Below are 19,043 nucleotides of genomic sequence, written 5' to 3'. Positions count from 1 at the left end.
AATTACTTTTCATTCATTCAAGGCATATTTTATAAGTAAAGCTATTTATGGCCTTTTTTTTTCTTTACTGAGAATAGAGATTATAATAATCTGACAATAATTGCCTTGTGGGAAAAACAGGGCCCAGTAAGATAGTAGAGTGGTAAAACTGTTATGAAACAACACTGCAGTAGTATGTCAAGCTGTTTATTTGATTGCAGATAACTGTAAGGGAAATTACTTGAAACTAGATGACATGCATTATGATATACAATTTAGCCACAGAGATGTAAACTGGGATCAAAGCTTGTTGGGAAAATTGAGATCTTTGGGAGCAGGGAGAAAAGGGGAGTTTCTGACAGAAAATATCAGAATTCGTCTGGATTCCTTAGAGCAGGTCCAAGGTTGTTGTAGAGAGGTCCAACACTTCACTACATTGCAAAGCATGAGCTGAAGTCTGTGTGTCTGAAGAATGGGTTATAATTCTTAGCCTTTCCTTGGTCACTGTCATATGAGGTCAACTATCATTAAAAAGTCAGGCTTGTGCTGTCCGTAATGTACTCTCTCTTCTCTAACCTCATTTTAAAGTTACCTGCTTAATTTCGTACATGATAAGAGCTTTAGCAAAACAAGATTGAAGTTAGCCTTTTATTTTGTCTTCGTTACTATATTGACTTACATTTACTAAGTTTAGGGGGTTTTAGAAGTTAGAATCAGTCTGCTTTTAGAAAAAGAGTTCTCACTGTTGCACACACACTTTCTCTGTAGAAGAGCAAAATGCGGTCAATACTGGAGGGCAGGAGTTGTCTTTCTGCATTGCTGGCAATGCTGGGGTCGTTTAGGGAGCCGGCAGATGGCTTGTGCTCACAAGTATCCTTCTCTCCCTGCTCAAGGTTCTGCAGCCTGGTTGTTGACATTTAACCTTAGTTATCCAGCATAAATGATGATTCAGGCAATTCTTTTTCACATCCCACCAGAGTCTATTACTGCTGCCAAAACAGAGGCTGTAGCTGACACAGGAGTATGGTTCCTTTTTGTCTCTTGTTTTGGCATTCTGTGCTCTTCTCCTCCTCCTACAAGGCTTTTGCTGTTAGCTTACTTTGTTAAATGTTTCTCTTGTTTTTTCCAGTTGGCTCTTTTTTGGGGGTTTTTTATCCTTTCTATTCACAATTCCAGATATTTTAAGATTTATCTTGAGATTTCCTTTAAGTTTACAGGTGCTTTCCTCATCAGACTCTGGAGTCACATGGTTAACTTTGAAAATGAAAATACTGTGGATCATATTTGGTTTTCAGTACTTCCTCCAAAGAGTATTTGTCCTTTTCCCCCTGAAATCGGTGTGTTCAAACATGCCACCTTCTGTTTCTGTTCTCAGAACTAAACACTTGCAGAAAACACTGACAAAATGTTCTGTGCTTAGGAAGCCAGTTGGGGCTTGCCTCATTTAACTTTTCAGGTCAAAATTAGAACTCTTATTACAAGTTACAGAAGGTTTTGTCTCATTTCAAACAGCCAGGTGATCTGCTTGGGAAGTAAAAGCAAAGAACAAGCCCAGTAACAGAATCTTAATCCCATAAAGCTCTAAGTGATGTTCTTAAGGCAGATTTGAAACTAGGAAGAGTCAGTACTCTAGTGAATTGGAATGTGAGGTGGTAAAGCATACCAGAGGCCAAAGGCAAATACTGGGGGCTCTACCATCTTCCAGCTTTACATTGGTGAAGGATTTGTGTAATATTTTCTCAAAGAGCATCAGCAGCCAGTTGCAGACTTACTTGTAGTCAGTTAAAGTTTTTTTTCCTTTCTGGGGAAAGTCCTGCAACACCAAATTTCTCAAACATTTTTATGCAAAGTTTCCCCCTCTGTTAAGGGAGAGCCACATGAAACACTGAGATCCCCCAACTTGTTTTTAAGATCTCGACAATAACTGATTCACACAGTATGAAGCTGCCTGAAGAAGCACCACCACTTCTTGGCACTCTGTGTTGCTTCAAATTGTCTGTTGTTCTCATTGTGCTTTAGCACAGGATTGATTATCTAATTGGTTATATGACAGTCATTTAGACATATGACATTGTTTAATCCTTCCCCAACACATTAAATTGCTAGGCAATTAACAGGGTTTTAGGCTTTCCATAATCTTCATGTTGTCCACACAGGCATAAGCATATTTGTGTCTGAAATTGTGAAAGAAAAAGAAAATTCATGTTGCTGAATTTTATGGTTTTTTTTTTTATACGTTTCACATTCTTCTTTCCCTTTTTAGGTATTAATAGAAATGGCTTTATGGATCTGGACACTGAGCATTTGGAGCTGTTTTTGCATCAGCTTATCCAGAAATGAGGAACTTAAATTTTTTCAGAGTGCTACAGAGCTAAATCATCTAACAGTGGACAATGACACCGGGATAATCTACTTGGGAGTGGTAAATGCTCTGTATCAGCTTACAGAAAACCTGGAAGTAATAAGGTTTGTAGAAACAGGTCCAAGAAAGGACAACAAAAAGTGCACACCTCCCATTGATGAAAATCAGTGTAAAGAGGCAGTACTGACTGACAATTATAACAAATTACTGTTACTGAACAAGGCGGATAAAACAATTGTGGTGTGTGGAAGCCTTTTCAAGGGAATCTGTGCCATCAGAGATCTAGAAGACATTAGCAAAGAGAAGTATTATGTAGACAGTAGCGGAGAAAAATCCTTTGTAGCAAGCAACGATGAGAATGTATCAACTGTGGGATTGATCACTTCCTTGAATAACGACCGAGTGCTGTTTGTTGGGAAAGGGAATGGACCAAATGATAATGGAATAATTATCAGCACTCGGCAGCTCTACGACAGGGATGGGAAAGACATTTTCGAAATGTATACAGACTCAGCAGCTGTTAAGTCAGCTTATCACTCATCAAGCACACAACAATTTGTGGCAGTCTTTGAGGATAAAAATTATGTTTATTTTATTTTTAACCAGCAAGAGAAACAGCCCGTCAATAACCGCACACTGATTGCACGCCTGTGCAAAGATGATGCCCATTATTATTCCTACTTTGAAATGGACTTGGGTTGCAAGGATGATGATGGTGCCTATGATCACTGTCATTCTGCTTACGTCACTACTCCAGGAGAAGAGCTGGCTGAGAGCATGGCTCAGCAGAGACAAACTACAGGTGCTTTCTCAGATGACAAAGTTCTTCTTGCACTCTTCAGCAAAGTAAACAAAGATAGCGGCTCTCTGAAATCTGCCATGTGTGTCTTTTCCTTGCGGCATATCAATGAAAAGATGGAAAAAAACCGAAACGACTGCTACACTAAAAAGAACACCAGCTCATTTTACAAACTTTTTTCAGCAGAAAACCCGTGTGCATCACATGGACTGGTAATATCAGTATCAGTGTTATAATCTGTGTTAGAATTACAGGAAACTATAAAACTGCATGTTTTGGGTTGGCTTTGAGCTAAACTACAGTGAAATCACATGACTGAAAAATCAATAGCTGAATTCACTGTAGTAGTGGAATGTGGTTGGGGGGTGGCAGAACAGGTCAAGCAAGAAGTGGCAAGATAGTAATAATTTTGAGTCTTTTAAAAAACATTTTATGTCTTCTGAAAGATGAATGTTGGTTTCATAAATGCATTTCTGTTAAAAAGTTCCTTCTGGTATGGAAATTACTGAATCAAATGCAGTGATTTGTTATGCCCATGATCAGCTTCCAGATGATCACTACAGACAATTCTGGTTTCAGCCAATATATTTTAAATGTTTTAAATGGTATTAAGAATCTCGTAGGTGATACCTGGAGTTCAGTCTTGTTTCTCACTTGAATTTGAATTTTCAGGTATACGGAAATATACGGAAATATATGGAAATACATGTTTCTTATATTCAAGTACTGTTAATATTTTGCTCTCTCTCAAAATAGTTCCATAGCATGATGGCCATCTTTTTATGCTTGTCACTACCTTGGCTGTAAGGTTTTTGGAGAGCACTGTTATAACCCTCCAGATACGGTTTTTCAGTTTACAGCTATTTTCAGTTTACTGTCTCTGGGAGGCAGCCTTCAGCATCTCTGTTGACTTTATGATGGTTTTGTCCACACCACCCTACACTCAAGCACTGTTTGTTCATGCCATTGTTACTGCAGCTAACCCTAAACCAGGTTGAGGAACTGAATCATCTTAAAAATAACTCAGCCAGCTTTAGGGGGATGTCTTAATTCCCCAATCTGAGCAAGGTACACACTTGCGTAAGCAGCTGAAAACAGCTGAAGATGGTGTTCTGGGAATACCTTATGTTGATATTGACCCATAATCCTTCTTCTCATGAAACCACAACCATCACCCACACAGTAGGTCACTAGCACTGATAAAAAGCCTAAAGAACACTTTTGCTTCCAAACACCAGTGTTACTTCAGTACCCTGCATCTGAGCTAAGCATCAAACACAGGAGTCCTGAGTGTGACAAGTGGAATGGCGGTGGCTTCCAGCAAAAAGGAGGTGCAGATTTCAGATCAGAAAGACAGTCGTGTTACCAAATATAGCAGGAAAGTCAAGGTGTGAATGAACTTCCTTCTGGTGGCACTCCCTGCATCTCAGCCTTAAAGTATAGTAAAGGGGGAATGTGTTGAAGCTCACGAGACAGTTGCCAGTGGGTTGCATTTCTATGGAGAGCAGCAAATTAAGAAACAAAACAGCACTAAAAAACCATCTTCAACACAAAACTAGTCAACCCAATTTGTAGGACAAGTTCATTTTAATTAAACAGACTGGTTACTTTTTAAACTGTGCTGCTGTAATGAAATAGAAACAAAAAAATTCTTTCCCCCTTGTCTTCTGGAAAGTGAAAGCATTGAAGTTTGCAATTAGCAGGCTGCTTTCTGAGTGCTGCCTGTTGGCTGGGGGAAAACGGCCAGACAATCCATTTCTCTCTTTCCACTCTTCTATGTCTGAGGGGTATTATACTGACTGGTAATAGGCTTGCACTCCATTCTTAGCTAGGAATTAGTGATCTGAATGTTTAACATCTCTCTCTATTGCTATTCCTTATTAGAATGCAAGCAAAAATTTCCCCTGTGGCTCCGAACACTTGCCATACCTTTTGGGAAGTAAGAATGGTGTTGTAGAGAAGCCGGTACTGCAAAAAGAAGGGATGAATCTCACAGCCGTCACTGTGGCTGTGGAGAATGGGCATACTGTGGCATTCCTGGGAACGTCGGATGGTAAAATCCTTAAGGTAACAGACTGGACTTAAAAGCCTGGAAGGTGTTTAAAAGATCATGAACTGTAGAGATAGCATACTTTACTCTGAAAGTAAATGGCATTTATAAGATCACATACAAGGAGCAAATTCTCTTAGAGCTTAGAGGTATTTTTAATTTCAGTGAAAAACCACATTATTTCTGATGTACCTCAGCTATCCGATACACAGATTGAATTAGCATTGCCTGAATGGCACTTTTCCCGAAGGATTACGTACCTACTGAGAGCCCTAAATAAACAGCCTTAGGTAATCTAACAGCTGCTCTAGCCTTATCTCTATTCAAGCCCATACTAGTTTAAGAACAGTTTTCATTTTGTAATCATTCTGGCCATTCAGTGAATAGATATGGCAGTACAAAGCCCAAGCTGGAGCTCTGCTAAATTCTGACTGCATGGTGTGAGGCTCAAAGGTTCACATGTTTGGATGTCAAAATGTCCAGAATGCAACAGCAAAAACCTTACTTTGTTTGAAGAGGAGTTATGGCCATGTGCCATTATGCAGTTTGAAACTTGAAGCTGAAACTGTTGGTTACCATAAGAGAAGACAACAAATTTGAACAGCTTCAAGTGCAAAACCTCTGAGTTGAGAATTTTAATTTTACAGCACTAAAATAAATCAGTATTTACAAAAAAAATTAAAAATAACAGCTCTTGCCAGCAGCAAGCATTTTCTTTTCATGAGCTTGATGCTTTGCTTTTTGCTTTTGATGCCATTTACTTCAAATGAAAATGATTTCCCTAATGTGAATTTTTGAACTTGAGTAAACACAGGATTTTCATTAATCATAGAACCATTTAGGTTGGAAAAAACCTTTAAGATCACCAAGTCCAACTATAATCCTGGCACTGCCAAGTCCCATCAAAACATAGGTGCCACATCTACATGTATTTTAAATACCTCCAGGGATGGTGACTTCACCACTTCCCTGGCAGCCTGTTCCAAAGCTTGACATCCCTCCTTGTGAAAAAATTTCAGCAGCTTCATTGCTGCTCTTTGAACATGCACCTCAATGCCTTTATTGTAGTGAGGGGCCAGAACTGAACACAGTGTTCAAGGTGTGACTTCACCAGTGCCGAGTACAGGGGCATGATCACTGCCCTGGCCCTGCTGGCCACACTATCTCTGTTACAAGCCAGGATGCCGTTGGCCTTCTTGGCTGCCTGGGCACAAGCTGGCTTATGCTCAGCCGCTGTTGACCAACATCCCCAGATCCTTTTCCACCAAGCAGATTTCCAACCACTCTTCGCCAAGCCTGTAGCATTGCATGGGGTTGTTGTGCCCCAAGTGCAGGACTCAGCACTGAGCCTTGTTGAACCTTATACAATTGGCCTTGGTCCATGGATCCAGCCTGTCCAGATCCTTCTGCAGAGCCTTCCTACCTTCCAGCAGATCAACATTACTGCCCAACTTGATGTCATCTGCAAAACTTAGTGAGGGTGCACTCGATCCCCTCATCCAGAGCATTGATACAGAACTGGCCCAACTACTGAGCCCCAGGGAACACCACTTGTGACCAGACGCCAGAATGGATTTAACTCCATTCACTACCACTCTTTAGGCCTGGCCATCCAGACAGAATTTTTACCCAATGAAGAGTACACCTGTCCAAGCCATGAGCAGGTAGATTATCCAGAATGCTGTCGGAAACAGTGTCAAAGGCTTTACTAAAGTCTAGGTAGACAACATCCACAGCATTTCCCTCATCAACTAGGCAGGTCGCCTTGTCATAGGAGAACAAGTTAGTCATGTGGGACCTGCCTTTCATAAACTCATGCTGACAGGGCCCATTTGTTTGGTTGTCCTGTATGTGCAACATGGTGACACTCAAGCTGATCAGCTCCATAACACTCCCCAGCACTGAGGTCAGACTGACAGGCCTGTAGTTCCTCAGATCCTCCTGACCCTTCTTGTAGATGGGCATCCCATTCACTAACCTCCCATCAACGGGGACCTCCCCAGTTAGCCAGGACAGCTGGTGAATGATTGGAAGTGGCTTGGTGAGCACTTCCAGTAGCTCCCCGAGTGTATCCCACCCAGCTCCATAGCCCTTTGTGTGTCTAAATGGTGTAGCAGGTCACTGACCATTTCCCCTTGGATTATGGGTGCTTCATTCTCCTCCCCATCCCTGTCTTCCTTCTCAGGGCACTGGGTACCCAGGGGACAGCTGTTTTTACCATTAAAGACTGAGGCAAAGAAGGCACTAAGTACCTCAACCTTTTCTTCATCCTTTGATCACTGTGTTTCCTCCCACATGCCATAAAGGATGGAGGTTCTTCTTAGCTCTCCTGTTGTTATTAATGTATTTGTAGAAGCACCTTTTGTTGTCTTTTACCACAATAGCCGGATATAATGATAAGGGGGGGCAGGGGGGGAATAAGCAAAATTAACTTTCTTTCTTCCATGAAATAGGTGTTCCTGTCATCCACTGCAACTGAGTATAGCTCTCTTACTATTGAACTGAACAAACCCATAAAGAATGACCTGGTCCTTGACCAAACCCAAGAAAATCTGTACGTGATGACCACAGACAAGGTATGTCCTGCTTGCAATAAGGACCAGGTCTATTTTCACTTTCTCTGCATCTTTACCTGAGATTTGTACATTTCTCAGTTGTTCCTGGAAGTCACCCCATTTGGTGGGACTCCCCTGGCTCTGTGTGTATGAAGATCTTTCTCAAGTCTAAGCTGATGGACTTGGCTGTTGTGACTTGGAGAACTGTGGTATTTAGCAATTCGAAATGGAAAGTGAGTTCACATCTGAAGCTCTCTTATGCTGTCTGTGAGAAGCTTGCAGTTGAGATGTTTGGCACCAGCATGTCACACAGGGTCAAGCAGCCCCAGCGTTCACTCTGGTGTCCATGGGGCACTGGTGAATGCTCTAGCTGCCATCAGTCCTTATCAGGAGTACTTCAGGATTTTGGATGCTGGCAGCATTTACATCTGCAGAGCCGCCAGGAGTTTTCGTGGGTTTTGCTGTCAAAGACAAAGAAGCAATAGAGAGAATTACAATTTTTGGATATGCTTTTGTTCAAGTTGCTGCTAGTGAGTGCAGAAGGAAAGGTCAGACTTCGCTACAAGAGGCACAGGCAGTCTCTTCTAGGTTCTCCTTCTCTGTGCTGGCAGGTGAGAGACAATGGAGGTTTGTAAAGAAAGGAAGAAAAAAAAAGAAAGTAGGAGATGAAAGGGATGCTGGATTTCTCCTTCACCTCCAGATGTAATCCTCTTCGACACTTCTCTGTGGTGGCTGGAGCTGCCAACCTCAAACTTGTGGTTCAACAGCTCTCCGGGACAGGAGTGGTAACAGCCTGCAACCATCTGCAGCATTGACAGTGACACGGAATGGGACGTGGGAAATGCTCCACAGCACTAACATGGGGAAATGAGGAGGGGCTGTGAAAGGAGAGATTTTTTGGGAAAACAGTGCAATAAGAATGCTCTCTGTCTGTTTTATAAAAGCATTAATATGAATTCCTACTGCAAGAATGTTATATTCTAGCTGAAGATTTTCAGACTAGAAGCCACATTGGAAAAAATGCCAGATAAGCAACTGATAAAGCATTTAAAAACATGACAGTTTATGGGGAGAGATTACTGTTTGGTTTTGTGGGTTTTTTGTTGGGTTTTTTTTTGGAGTAGTTGATGCTTCTCTTTGGGCTTTTGCTCAGATTTGGAACATAATCCCAAACATAAGTGTTGTCCACAAAAGCCTGGGTACCCTGGCACCCCACTTGACAAGCTAGCGTGTTGCTTAAAAGGTCCTGCGGTCCCCGCCAGAGCCACTGAGCAGCGCAAGAGATGGCAGCAACCTTGAAGGAGGACAGGTGTTCTGGTGACAGACTGCTTGAACTGGTAGAATTTAGGAAGGCCACACACAAATTTTTCAGAGAAAATTTGCAAAACAATAATTCCATCTCTTGAAAAGTTTAAATTTAGAAAGTGGTAAATGTCTGCCAAGGAAAGGATTTCAGTTCAAGCTTTTCCCAGAAGCTCTCACAAACACTGCAATTTCTCAATAATGCAAATAATAGTTTTCTTCTACAAAACCTGTTCAGCTTAAATATGAATAACTGGAGTTGGGAGCTCTGTAAAGACATTACATTACTGTCATCTCCAGGAGTTAGTTACAATGAGCAGTCCCTCCCCCTTTTAGAAGCATATAGACAAGGAGGGGAATGGAGGCCTTCAGAGCTGGGAGACGTAAGCAAGGGGAAAAGAGTAAATGCTGAAATGTGCTCTTCTGGGTTAAGCATGGCTGGAAGTTGTGGGAATAGAGATATCAGAACCCCACTGGAGTTAAAATGGTTTAGAGGTATTTAAAATAAGGTAAACAATAAGGGCAGGCTAGCATTGCTGATAGGCATGCTTACTGCTAAGCTACCTGGCAGATGCAGCCTGCCTCAGCATTTGGAAATGAACTGCTTGGGCTCTGTAAGCACTTGAGCAAAGTGAAAGTGATGATGTGGTGGGTGATAACTTGAAACAGCCTTTAAAAAGAAATCAAATTGAGAGAAATACAGGGGAAAATGATAGGGAGGTTAAGAGCCATAGTGAGAAATAAGCTCTTGCTTTCCTGTTTCACTTCTCCTCCCAGCTTCTGCTTCTGTGTCAGTAGCAGTAGGTGGCTTGGAGCAAATGCTTTCAAAACTCAGCCTTCACCTCCCTGCTCTGTTCCCAGAGCTTGGGCAGAGAGCAGGAGAAAGCTCTGGCAGCTTCTTGGGGGACTTGGAAAGGAGCGTACCACCCCTGCCGTGCTCATGCTGATTCATTACAAGTGAACATCACTGGGAGGATCCCAGATTCCTACGGTACCTACCATACTGGGAGGAAAGCAGAAGCCTGTGGCAGTCACTTACCACGATCACTAGCTTGTTGGCTTGTTTTGGCTTTTACCACTCTTTTTGATTAAGAGTGCCAATTAGAAAATCTCTAAAATTAGATTCTGTGCAGTTTGTAGCTGGCTGTAAACGGAGCTGCTTTTCCTTTTATTTTTTTTTAATCCATTAAGTTTACATAAAACTTGCAGAGATGGCACTCTCCGGGGCTTGTTTCTGCCTGCCAGAATTATGAAATAAATACTTTGTCATAAAAAAGCCATTCACTGGATGTTAAATTACTCGTGGGTACCAGTTAGTGAAGCAGAGTGCCAGTAACTCAGCTCCACTTAGGTAAGAATCTGTGGGAGAATGCAGGAAAAGTAAACCTCTGCATTAATAAATGCCAGAAAACTTCCCAATATTGACATTTTTCCTTAACTGAGTCAGATTGAACTCTTAGAATGTGAAAGAAAATGCTAAACTCAGACTTCCAAAGTAGTTTCATAATTGCCAGTTGTCTTAAATGAGAGGATATAAGGTAGAAAAAAGAAAAGCTACATTTCAGAGTTACTGTTTCTAGACTTTTCACACTCTTTAAACCATACTCAACAACAGGAAGATGTCTGTCCCATTCTCCTTTTGCATCATTTCAGCAGTATAACTAGAAGGGGTGGTTGTGTGCTGGCTCCTTTTTCTGTGCATCAAAGAGGGACAAACTTGTTTATTCTCAGCACCAAAGGAAATCAAAACCAGAAGCCATATAGTTGCTGGGGGACTGAGACATGAGGACTGTTGATGCTCTTTTCCCCGCTGCTTCCTGTCGTAATTATTTCCATTTTCTCTCATGAATGTATTGCATGGTGGAGGGTTAGGCACCGAGCAGTACAGTAACCCAAAGTACCCTGGCGCTCTCACGCTTGCAGACTTCCTGAAATGCCCTCTGGCTAAAAGTGCCAATGACGGTCACATTTCCAAACAATTTATGTCCATGCTAGTGATACAGAGGGGAAGATACTCTGTTAAAAAATGGTCTAGCCAGTGCCAAGTCTGCCTTTTGAAAGTATCTGTCCTGCGGTAGCTGTTTCTTGAATTCAGAGCGTTCTTGATGCAGTGTCTGTCCTGCAGTGACTGCTGTAATGTGGATTTTCAGAAGTAACTGGAGGAACTGAAAAGCTCAATTTTTGCAAGACTTGCTTGTGATTCTTAACAGTGTTACTTTGAAGAGAGATGAGATAATATTGGAAAGAAGCAGGTTAAATGTGTAAATATGGACTCTTTTAAGGGGAAAATAACTAGAATCTGTTTTTGTATATATTTTCTTAAACTCAGGCTGAGCTCTGATCATAATAATACAGGGCCAAGTCTTCTGCTGCCATGGCACTGTACAACCCTGTCCACAAACATTCAGTCTCCTTGTGCCCTCTTCAGATCTGTTACAGTTTGCCTTCCTTTGGGTTCTCCAGGTGCATCGGCTGCCTGTGCAGGACTGCCACAAATATTCAGACTGTGAGAAGTGCACTCAAGCGAGGGACCCATACTGCGGCTGGTGCGTCAGAGAGGGCAGGTGAGTGCTGCTGGGGATTTCCTGGGTACAGGCAGTGGAATAACTCAAATTCTGACACATGCTGTGGGCTACTGCTCAGCGTAGTGATCCCAGCTCTTTGTACGCAGCCTTATGCTCCTGATAGTGATATAATATTATCACACAGACATTGGTATCACTCTTCTGTGCACACAAATTCTTGACTTCTGCAGATTTGTTTAGTTTGGGAAAATACATACGTTGCTGCTGGTACTGAAAATCAGTGAACATCTTCTAACTGATGTGTTATCACTCTCTGAACTGTATGGTCAAATGTCCTCCCAGAAATTACAAGAGTGCTGCCTATTTAAAATCAAAAACTAGAGCATATATTTTAAAGTAGAGCAAGAAAGTGTAGAAAAGAACATAAAAGAAAAATCTGTTCATATCTGAAATAAAGTACATAGCTCAAATGCTAGTTTTCTACATATAAACATCCATCTATCAAGACCTGTAGCTACCTTGAACCCTCATCTAAAGCAGAAGAGCAGAAAGTGGCATTTGGCTGACTATCTGCAGAGGGTAACTGAATTAATATTCAAACACATGTAAACTAGGACAGCACTGAGCAGCTCTGGAATGTCTCTTTTTTGCACTCTGCACTGATCAGAGTGGTGAGAGGGAAAAGCAGTCCTGCAGCTCTTTTTGGCTACTGAGTTAATTAACCCCTTGGCACAAGTGGTTGGAAATCCATGTTTCTAAGTACTTTCTGTTGGAACAAAGGGGCTATTTAATTATAGTATGCAGATGAATTTCAGGCTTCTAGTTTCCTGTCTGAAAATGTGAACTATCACATTAAGTTACCTATCAGCCTGATGGGTAGCATAATATGGAGCTCTGCCGAGAAACTTCTGTGATGCATGCAGGTTTATGTGATATACTGTACCTTCAGCCTGGGTTTCAGTTGCTGTGAATGAAACCTGGGGATTTAGAATATGCACCTCAAACTCCTCCTGCGCTGCTGGGAGTTGAAGGCCGTGTCATATATCATACAAAAGGCAATTTTCCCTAGATTTCCCTTCAGATTTCTGATATGATCACTGACCTCAATATCTCGAAGTATTAATGGTCTTGAGAACAGGCAAACATGAATTTTTGCATTTGCTAGTATTTAATTCCAATGGGGAGAAAAAAATGTTGGATTTCTATTTTTCTCATCTGCAGCACAGTCTGTCTTGTGATCGCACACAGCACTTAATAGTGTGTTTAGGGATATGCTACATGAATGTAGACTCTTTGAAAATGGTATATTTAAGGGTAGCATTACCAGAACTGTGCATCAACTGGCCTGTGTTGAAGTCCCTGGTGAGTTAATAGACTCCTGCTGCAACAGCCAGAGATCCTTCAGCATTTTCTCCTAAACTTTGCACAGAATGGAAAGAATGTGCATGAGGCTGTCCCCACACACACTTCAACAAGCTTTTTCAACCACACATGCAGCTTCTGCAGTGCAGCATCACTTTATTCTGCAGTGCCTGTGATTGAGCTGAGAAAATCTCCCCCTATTTTTGGTGGGGCTGCACAATTGCTTTTGTCTTCCCATAATGGTAACAGTGCCCTGGCAGACAGCCGTCTCCAATAGTGGCAGCAGCTAAGGAAAACTGACTATGAAAGTAACATTTATAATGCTACTGTTTCGCAGGAGCCCTCCTCAGGCCTGTGTACCTGCAGCAGCGTTTGCTCTCATGAGTGGGGTGTCCTAGCACTGGCAACACATAGGTGTCTGCCACTTGACCTGCAGGAAAAACAGGCTGTTCCCACTCATTCAGGACTTTGTTGTATGCTGCAATGAAGATTAATCAACCTGGTTTCAGATGATCAGTCAATGGCTCTGTTGCTGATGGCTTATGTGCTGAATATTATTGCCTCTGTATGTATTTGGCTTGTCTAATCCAGGGTGGTGTCCAAAATAGTATAAGCATGTTTCCCCACTTGCTTTTGACATTTGAGATCATCAATACTTATTCTACCCCTTATTCTATTAAAAATTGTCTAATAGCAACCTGAATAGTCAATATTAAAGCAAATTCCCAGTCGTATTGTAATTTCAGGCTCTAGTCCTGAAATTGTTGCATGGTTCAGAGAAAGCAGAGTCCAGCTACAATATTGCTTTGCTTTGGTTTCTGTTCCTGTTTTGTCAGGTGCACGAAGAAGGCAGACTGTGAAACAGCCGACAAGGAAAACCACTGGCTGTGGAGCCCAAGTGGCACATGCATGACTATCATTAGTGCAAACCCTCTAAACATGAGTCGCAGAGCCCCTACTAAGGTATGACAAGAAATTGCTTTCCCTACATGTTCTTAAAGCACATTGATGTGACTGACAGGATGGTGAATATCTGCATTTCTTCATGCACAGTGGAAAATAGGAATAAGGAACTGTTTAGGGTATCTGAATCTCTGCTGTTTCTCACAGTGCTCTTTCTTGCCCACTGTTTTTGCAGGTTGCAGTTCATGTTTTCTTCTGAGAAATGTTTTTTTTTACCTTCTCTGTAAACCGAAAATGATGCACTAGTATGGATCATAAAGCACTTACACTTAATCTGAATATTATGAAAGTGTTGCACAATGTTGTATAACCCATAAAAAGTAATTGATAGAGGAGATTTCACGCTGCCCTTTCAGCTTACTTGAGCATAAACTTAAGTAAGCAGTGGAGCCAGTGGATTTGCCTACACAGAAAAGTCAGTCTGGGTACATGGAGAAGGTAAATTCAGCATGCAAAACGACTCTGTGGCAACAAAACTGGGTGTTCAGAGTGTGACCAGGGTGTCATAGCTTGCTGTAACTGCAAATGAAGCATGCCAGTGCAAACTGAGGGCTTCCTGGACTGCTCAGCAAGTAAAATAAGTAAAATGGCTTTTAATCCCTCTGAATCATAAAGCAAGAGACTTTCGCTCAAGTCACTTTAATTCCATTCTTAACTGGTGTAAACAGCGTTGTGTTAAGGCTCATTTCTATGTTGAACAAAAGTGTTGGTAGAGTGTAACTAATCTACTTAAATTCCATACCTTCTCTTAGTCCAGATCTTGTCAGTTTATGTTGACAAGTCTCCCATGTCTCATATCAGCATCTGAGGCCAAAATACATAAAACCCAAAACCAAATCCAACTTCAAATGAGCTTTTACATGCTGCCTGTAACAGCACTGATGCCACTGTCCCCTCGTGATGCCTTTACTCACCAAAGTTCACTGCAACTCATAAAGTTGGCCAGTTTCAGAGAGAAAGGGATGATTGTCATTTCTAGTTGCAGTACAAAATGGAAGAAGTTGTAGTGTATAATTAGTATACCTGAAGCATTATATCAAGGACAACATACAAAATTTCATTTCAATTTTTTTCTTCTTTCCTTGCTAAGTTTCCCTTTTTTTTTTTTTTTTTTTTTTTTTTTGCTTTTAGTTTCTCACATGCACTCATTATCAACAGTTTCCTTGAGGAGGTTAAGATCTCACAGTCATTTAGAAATCTTTCTTCATGATAGAACTCAATGGGTTTCTTGCATGCAGGCAAGAAGTCTTGAGGAAGCCTCTTTTCTGTTCAGCCCTTTCAAACTCCAGTTTTTCCAGCCCATCCACCCTTCATTTCATTATTCACCAGTAACACCTAAGTTAATACAATTTTAATTAAGTTTGTCAGCATTTAAGTGTTAACCACTCTGTTTACTGTTGCTAAACTGCATACTGAGGACAACAGTAAAAGGCTTTAGGTGTGTCTGTACAGACTCTTTTGTTCCAATCTAATGCATTAACAGGACAAGAGGGTTTTTTACCTTTCTAATTCAGCCTAGAGCCAGTTTGGAGCAATTAGTAAAGGTGTAAGAAGAAAAGATTAGCAGATGGGAATAAATAAAAATTGAAGATGAGAACCATCTTATGGGATACTGGCTAAAATGTTGCTGCTTGCCAAAAAGAACAGAACAGTCGAAATCCTCTGGCCATAAATCTCACTGGGCCTTGGTTCATTTCCTGCAGACATTTTACCCTTTTTACGTTTTGTTTCCAGGTGGAACTGACTGTAAGTCCATTGCCAACTTTGACTGAGAGTGACCAGGTCTTGTGTACGTTTGGTGAAACAACGCATTATGCTCAGTTAAAAGAAGGGATTATTATCTGTGATCCACCTGATATAATTCCTCCGACACCGAAACACCAAGGTAAAGAAATATTGCTACCCTCCACGTATAATAAGAGGAAAGAATGTTTCCTGCTGCTTCTAATGCGATGTTCTTATATGAGCTGCATACAAGTATTTTTCTTCTTCTCGTCCCTTTCCCCAAATAGTCAATTGCTGAACTCTCTGTTCAAACTTTTCCTTTTTTTTCAAAAGGTTTGCTGAAACTTTTCCCATTACTGTATTTGCAAGCTGTAGCATTCCCTGTGTTTCTACCAGGAGCCTGAAGCAGGAGCTTGGCAGAGGCTTAGGTGCAGAGACAGAGAGATGCTGTTCTCTGTTCCAAATAAACAAACCCCAGCTACTCTAATCTTAACCTAATCACTCTGGAGTTGTGGGGCCAGAAGAGCTGCATATGTGCTTCAGATGTGAAGTTTTTCATGTCTGATGCCTTAGTTTTGCTCTAGTCAGCAGACTGCAGTCAGTGGCTTATTTTCTGGTCCAAGTCACAAGGTTGTCCTTTCTCTCATAAAGCTTTCTGCCCCTTCTAATGTGTGCCCTCCAGCTTCTGCATTAGTAAGACCAGTGGAAAAATATGTGATTATGTAATTAAAGGCTGTATCATTGTTCTGAACCACTGATTATATGCTTAAGGTCTATGGCAACCACAATTCTTGTGCTGTTTCCTAGATAGTGCTTTAATCATGCTTTGAGTTCTTACATCTTGATGCATAAACACATGGGATAAAACTGGTTACACTGCACTGTTTATTTAAAACAAACAAAAAGATAAAAAAAAAAAAAGCAAACAAACCAACAAACAGGTGCTCTTGCAGCTCCCAGAGATACCCTTACTATGTATCACAAGGGTACCCTTTTGTATGTATCATAAGTTATAATTCTCTTAAGTCTGAAACAGGTCTGAAATCCAGGTTTAGTTGCAGCAAGAGTAATGATGTTAAAATCTCCCTTCTGAGTTTTAAACTAGCTGGGGTGTGTCACAGCACTAGATTATGCTAACTGTTCAAGCAGCACTATGCTATTTAGGGCAAGTTCACATTCCCTAAATATTTTGTAAAGCAGGACATAAAGTGACCAGGTTGGTAAACATGACATCTTCACATCTTCCAGCATCAAATGTGAGCCTAGACGTCTATCAGGGATGGCATTAGAGTAACCGAGCCAAACAGAAATAATACGCCTATCTGGGTTGGTTGCACAGGGGTCCCTTTTAAAGGATGTTCAAAAGTAATATAAAGATACTCAGAAGCTTGGCAGACACTTCAGCAGAAGGCAGACAGTTATAAACACAGACAGTGGCTCCTGGCAGCATGTGACAAAAAGTCCTGAGCGATCCACTTACAGTTAAGAAACCCTGCTGAGTTTGAAAAAGTCTGGGTTACTTTAATAGTGTTTGCTTTCAAAAGGAATGAGGCATTGCTAGAGAGCAAGGATGTTTTTTCACAGTCCCATTGCTAGGAAGTACCCTGGCATTCCTACCAGTCTGAAATATTCAGGGGATCCAGTGCAGGCAAAGGTGACTTCCAGCCAAGCAGCTGATGGCCTTCCAAGAACCTGTTCAGGGAAAGCAGAGTTTGAAATTGCTCAATAGTTTGTGAAATAGTTCGTCACATGGGTTTAATGACTTCTGCAAAAGGTATTTCAAACAGCTTCACTGAAGAAAGCACCAGTTTCTGAAGATAAATTTTCCACTCCTGGTTCAGTAATAATCTGGACAAGAGGTACATTTGTGGAGAAATCGTGTATGGCAAACTGAAGATCATAGTGGTAACTTAGTATTGCAGGCACTATAGGGCATTAACCACAAATATCACTTGCTTTAATTCATATGACGACAGTTTTAATCCACAAATAAAAGAGGTAATTTTACATGCAGACATATTCATATTTAAGAAACTGTTTTATTTAAAATGACTGTTCTTCTGCCAGTTTTCATCTGTGTTCAATTATCTCCCTACTCAGTTTTCCTTGCTCTTCTAGACTCTAGAATTCTAGCATGATGACAGCATCACTGAGAAACACTTCCATAAAACAAAGCTATTCTGTAATTTTGCTTCTTCCCTTTATCCCATCTCTGCTTTTCTTCTGACAACTATGTGCTGAAAAATCTGTAGAGCTTAAAAAGACAAAACAGAGCTTATATATCTAAAGTGTAACAGGTCATGAGATCCAGAGTGTCAATGCTATAGTTAAATATTTGATTATGTCCTGTAAAATAATAAAAATATCATCATTGTATCATTCAGTTCAAGAATTCAGTAACCACTTCGATATTTTCCTTTTGTGATAGATCATGTTTCAGTTCCACTTCAGTTAACCTTTGGAAAGAACAAGATATTTTTTGCATCACATACTTACCCTTTTTATGACTGTGAAGAAGCAATGAATCTTTTTGAAAATCAGCCGTAAGTATTTCAGCTTCTTAACCTAGGTTTAGGTTTAACGGGCCTGTAGCATGGTGTTTCAGGTAACTGGCTGCTGAGTTACTCAATCATTTCATAATTAAGCTTTTGGCACTCTCAGTTTGCCAGTGTCCAAATCCATTTTCTTACATTTTAATGGAGTTTAAAAATGGTTGAAGGGCCCTAGGTGATCAGGTAATGTACATCATGGAATATGAATGTTCATGACACGCGTAATTAAAGGGCCAGTTCATTGGGTTGCCATTTCTATAGCTGCTAATGTATCCACAGGTGGACATCTGCTTAGCTACTTGTTCCCACAAATGGCAGATTGGTGCCTTGGGTTGTCATGTGTTCAAACAGGACAGTCAAAGCCTACCCTGCCCCTGTCATCTGCCCTGCTTGAGATGTTGCTGCCCAAGGGCAGGTGCAGCCAACCCAAACCCTACTTTGTTCATCCTCTTGTGTGAAGATCAATCAAGATAATATCTAGACCTCTCGGGCTTGATCTCAAAGTTTTCTGATCGTTGCTTAAACACTGAAGGGAGAAAATAGCTTCCTGGGGTTCTTGAGCCATTATTACTATGAAGTTTTCAACTTAATATAGTAAGGCTGCTGTAACAGATTTATCTGCCCTCCATGAATATAGATGGAATTTCATTTACTTTTTTTGTCAATGGGGGGAAGAAGCTCGTCAGTTTGTCCTGACTATCATGTTATATTTGTAGATGCTATTCCTGTGCAAGCAATAGATGGAATTGCCAGTGGGACTGGAAGAGACATATCTGTGAAGAGTCCTCTTCAGTGCAGGATGTGATTAAACAAAATATGGTAATGTTTAAAAATAAGTTTATTAGGTTTTTACTAGTGAAATATTTATT

At 40.9% G+C, this 19,043-nt stretch overlaps 1 protein-coding gene across 4 annotated transcripts in view; it reads left to right on the top strand.

Annotated features, from left to right (window-relative positions):
• PLXNB2 (plexin B2) overlaps nt 1-19,043 on the top strand; it is a 114,609-nt gene that overhangs the window by 32,248 nt on the left and 63,318 nt on the right. For all 4 annotated transcript variants that reach the window (XM_057415831.1, XM_057415834.1, XM_057415830.1 and 1 more), the window contains exons 2-9: nt 2,243-3,352; nt 5,025-5,207; nt 7,644-7,766; nt 11,511-11,611; nt 13,771-13,897; nt 15,632-15,782; nt 18,051-18,165; nt 18,891-18,993. In XM_057415831.1, the coding sequence (XP_057271814.1) occupies nt 2,255-3,352; nt 5,025-5,207; nt 7,644-7,766; nt 11,511-11,611; nt 13,771-13,897; nt 15,632-15,782; nt 18,051-18,165; nt 18,891-18,993 (2,001 nt within the window). In that variant the 5' untranslated portion in view covers nt 2,243-2,254. The remainder of the gene's footprint in view (nt 1-2,242; nt 3,353-5,024; nt 5,208-7,643; nt 7,767-11,510; nt 11,612-13,770; nt 13,898-15,631; nt 15,783-18,050; nt 18,166-18,890; nt 18,994-19,043) is intronic.

Source organism: Pezoporus wallicus, unplaced genomic scaffold (genome assembly GCF_028554395.1).
Source record: "Pezoporus wallicus isolate ANWC-B61680 ecotype Strahan unplaced genomic scaffold, APGP_CSIRO_Pwel_v1 contig_6966, whole genome shotgun sequence".
Classification (NCBI taxonomy): Eukaryota; Metazoa; Chordata; class Aves; order Psittaciformes; family Psittacidae; genus Pezoporus; species Pezoporus wallicus.
The sequence above is the reverse complement of the archived record's forward strand: the minus strand, read 5'-3'. Positions and strand labels throughout refer to the sequence as shown.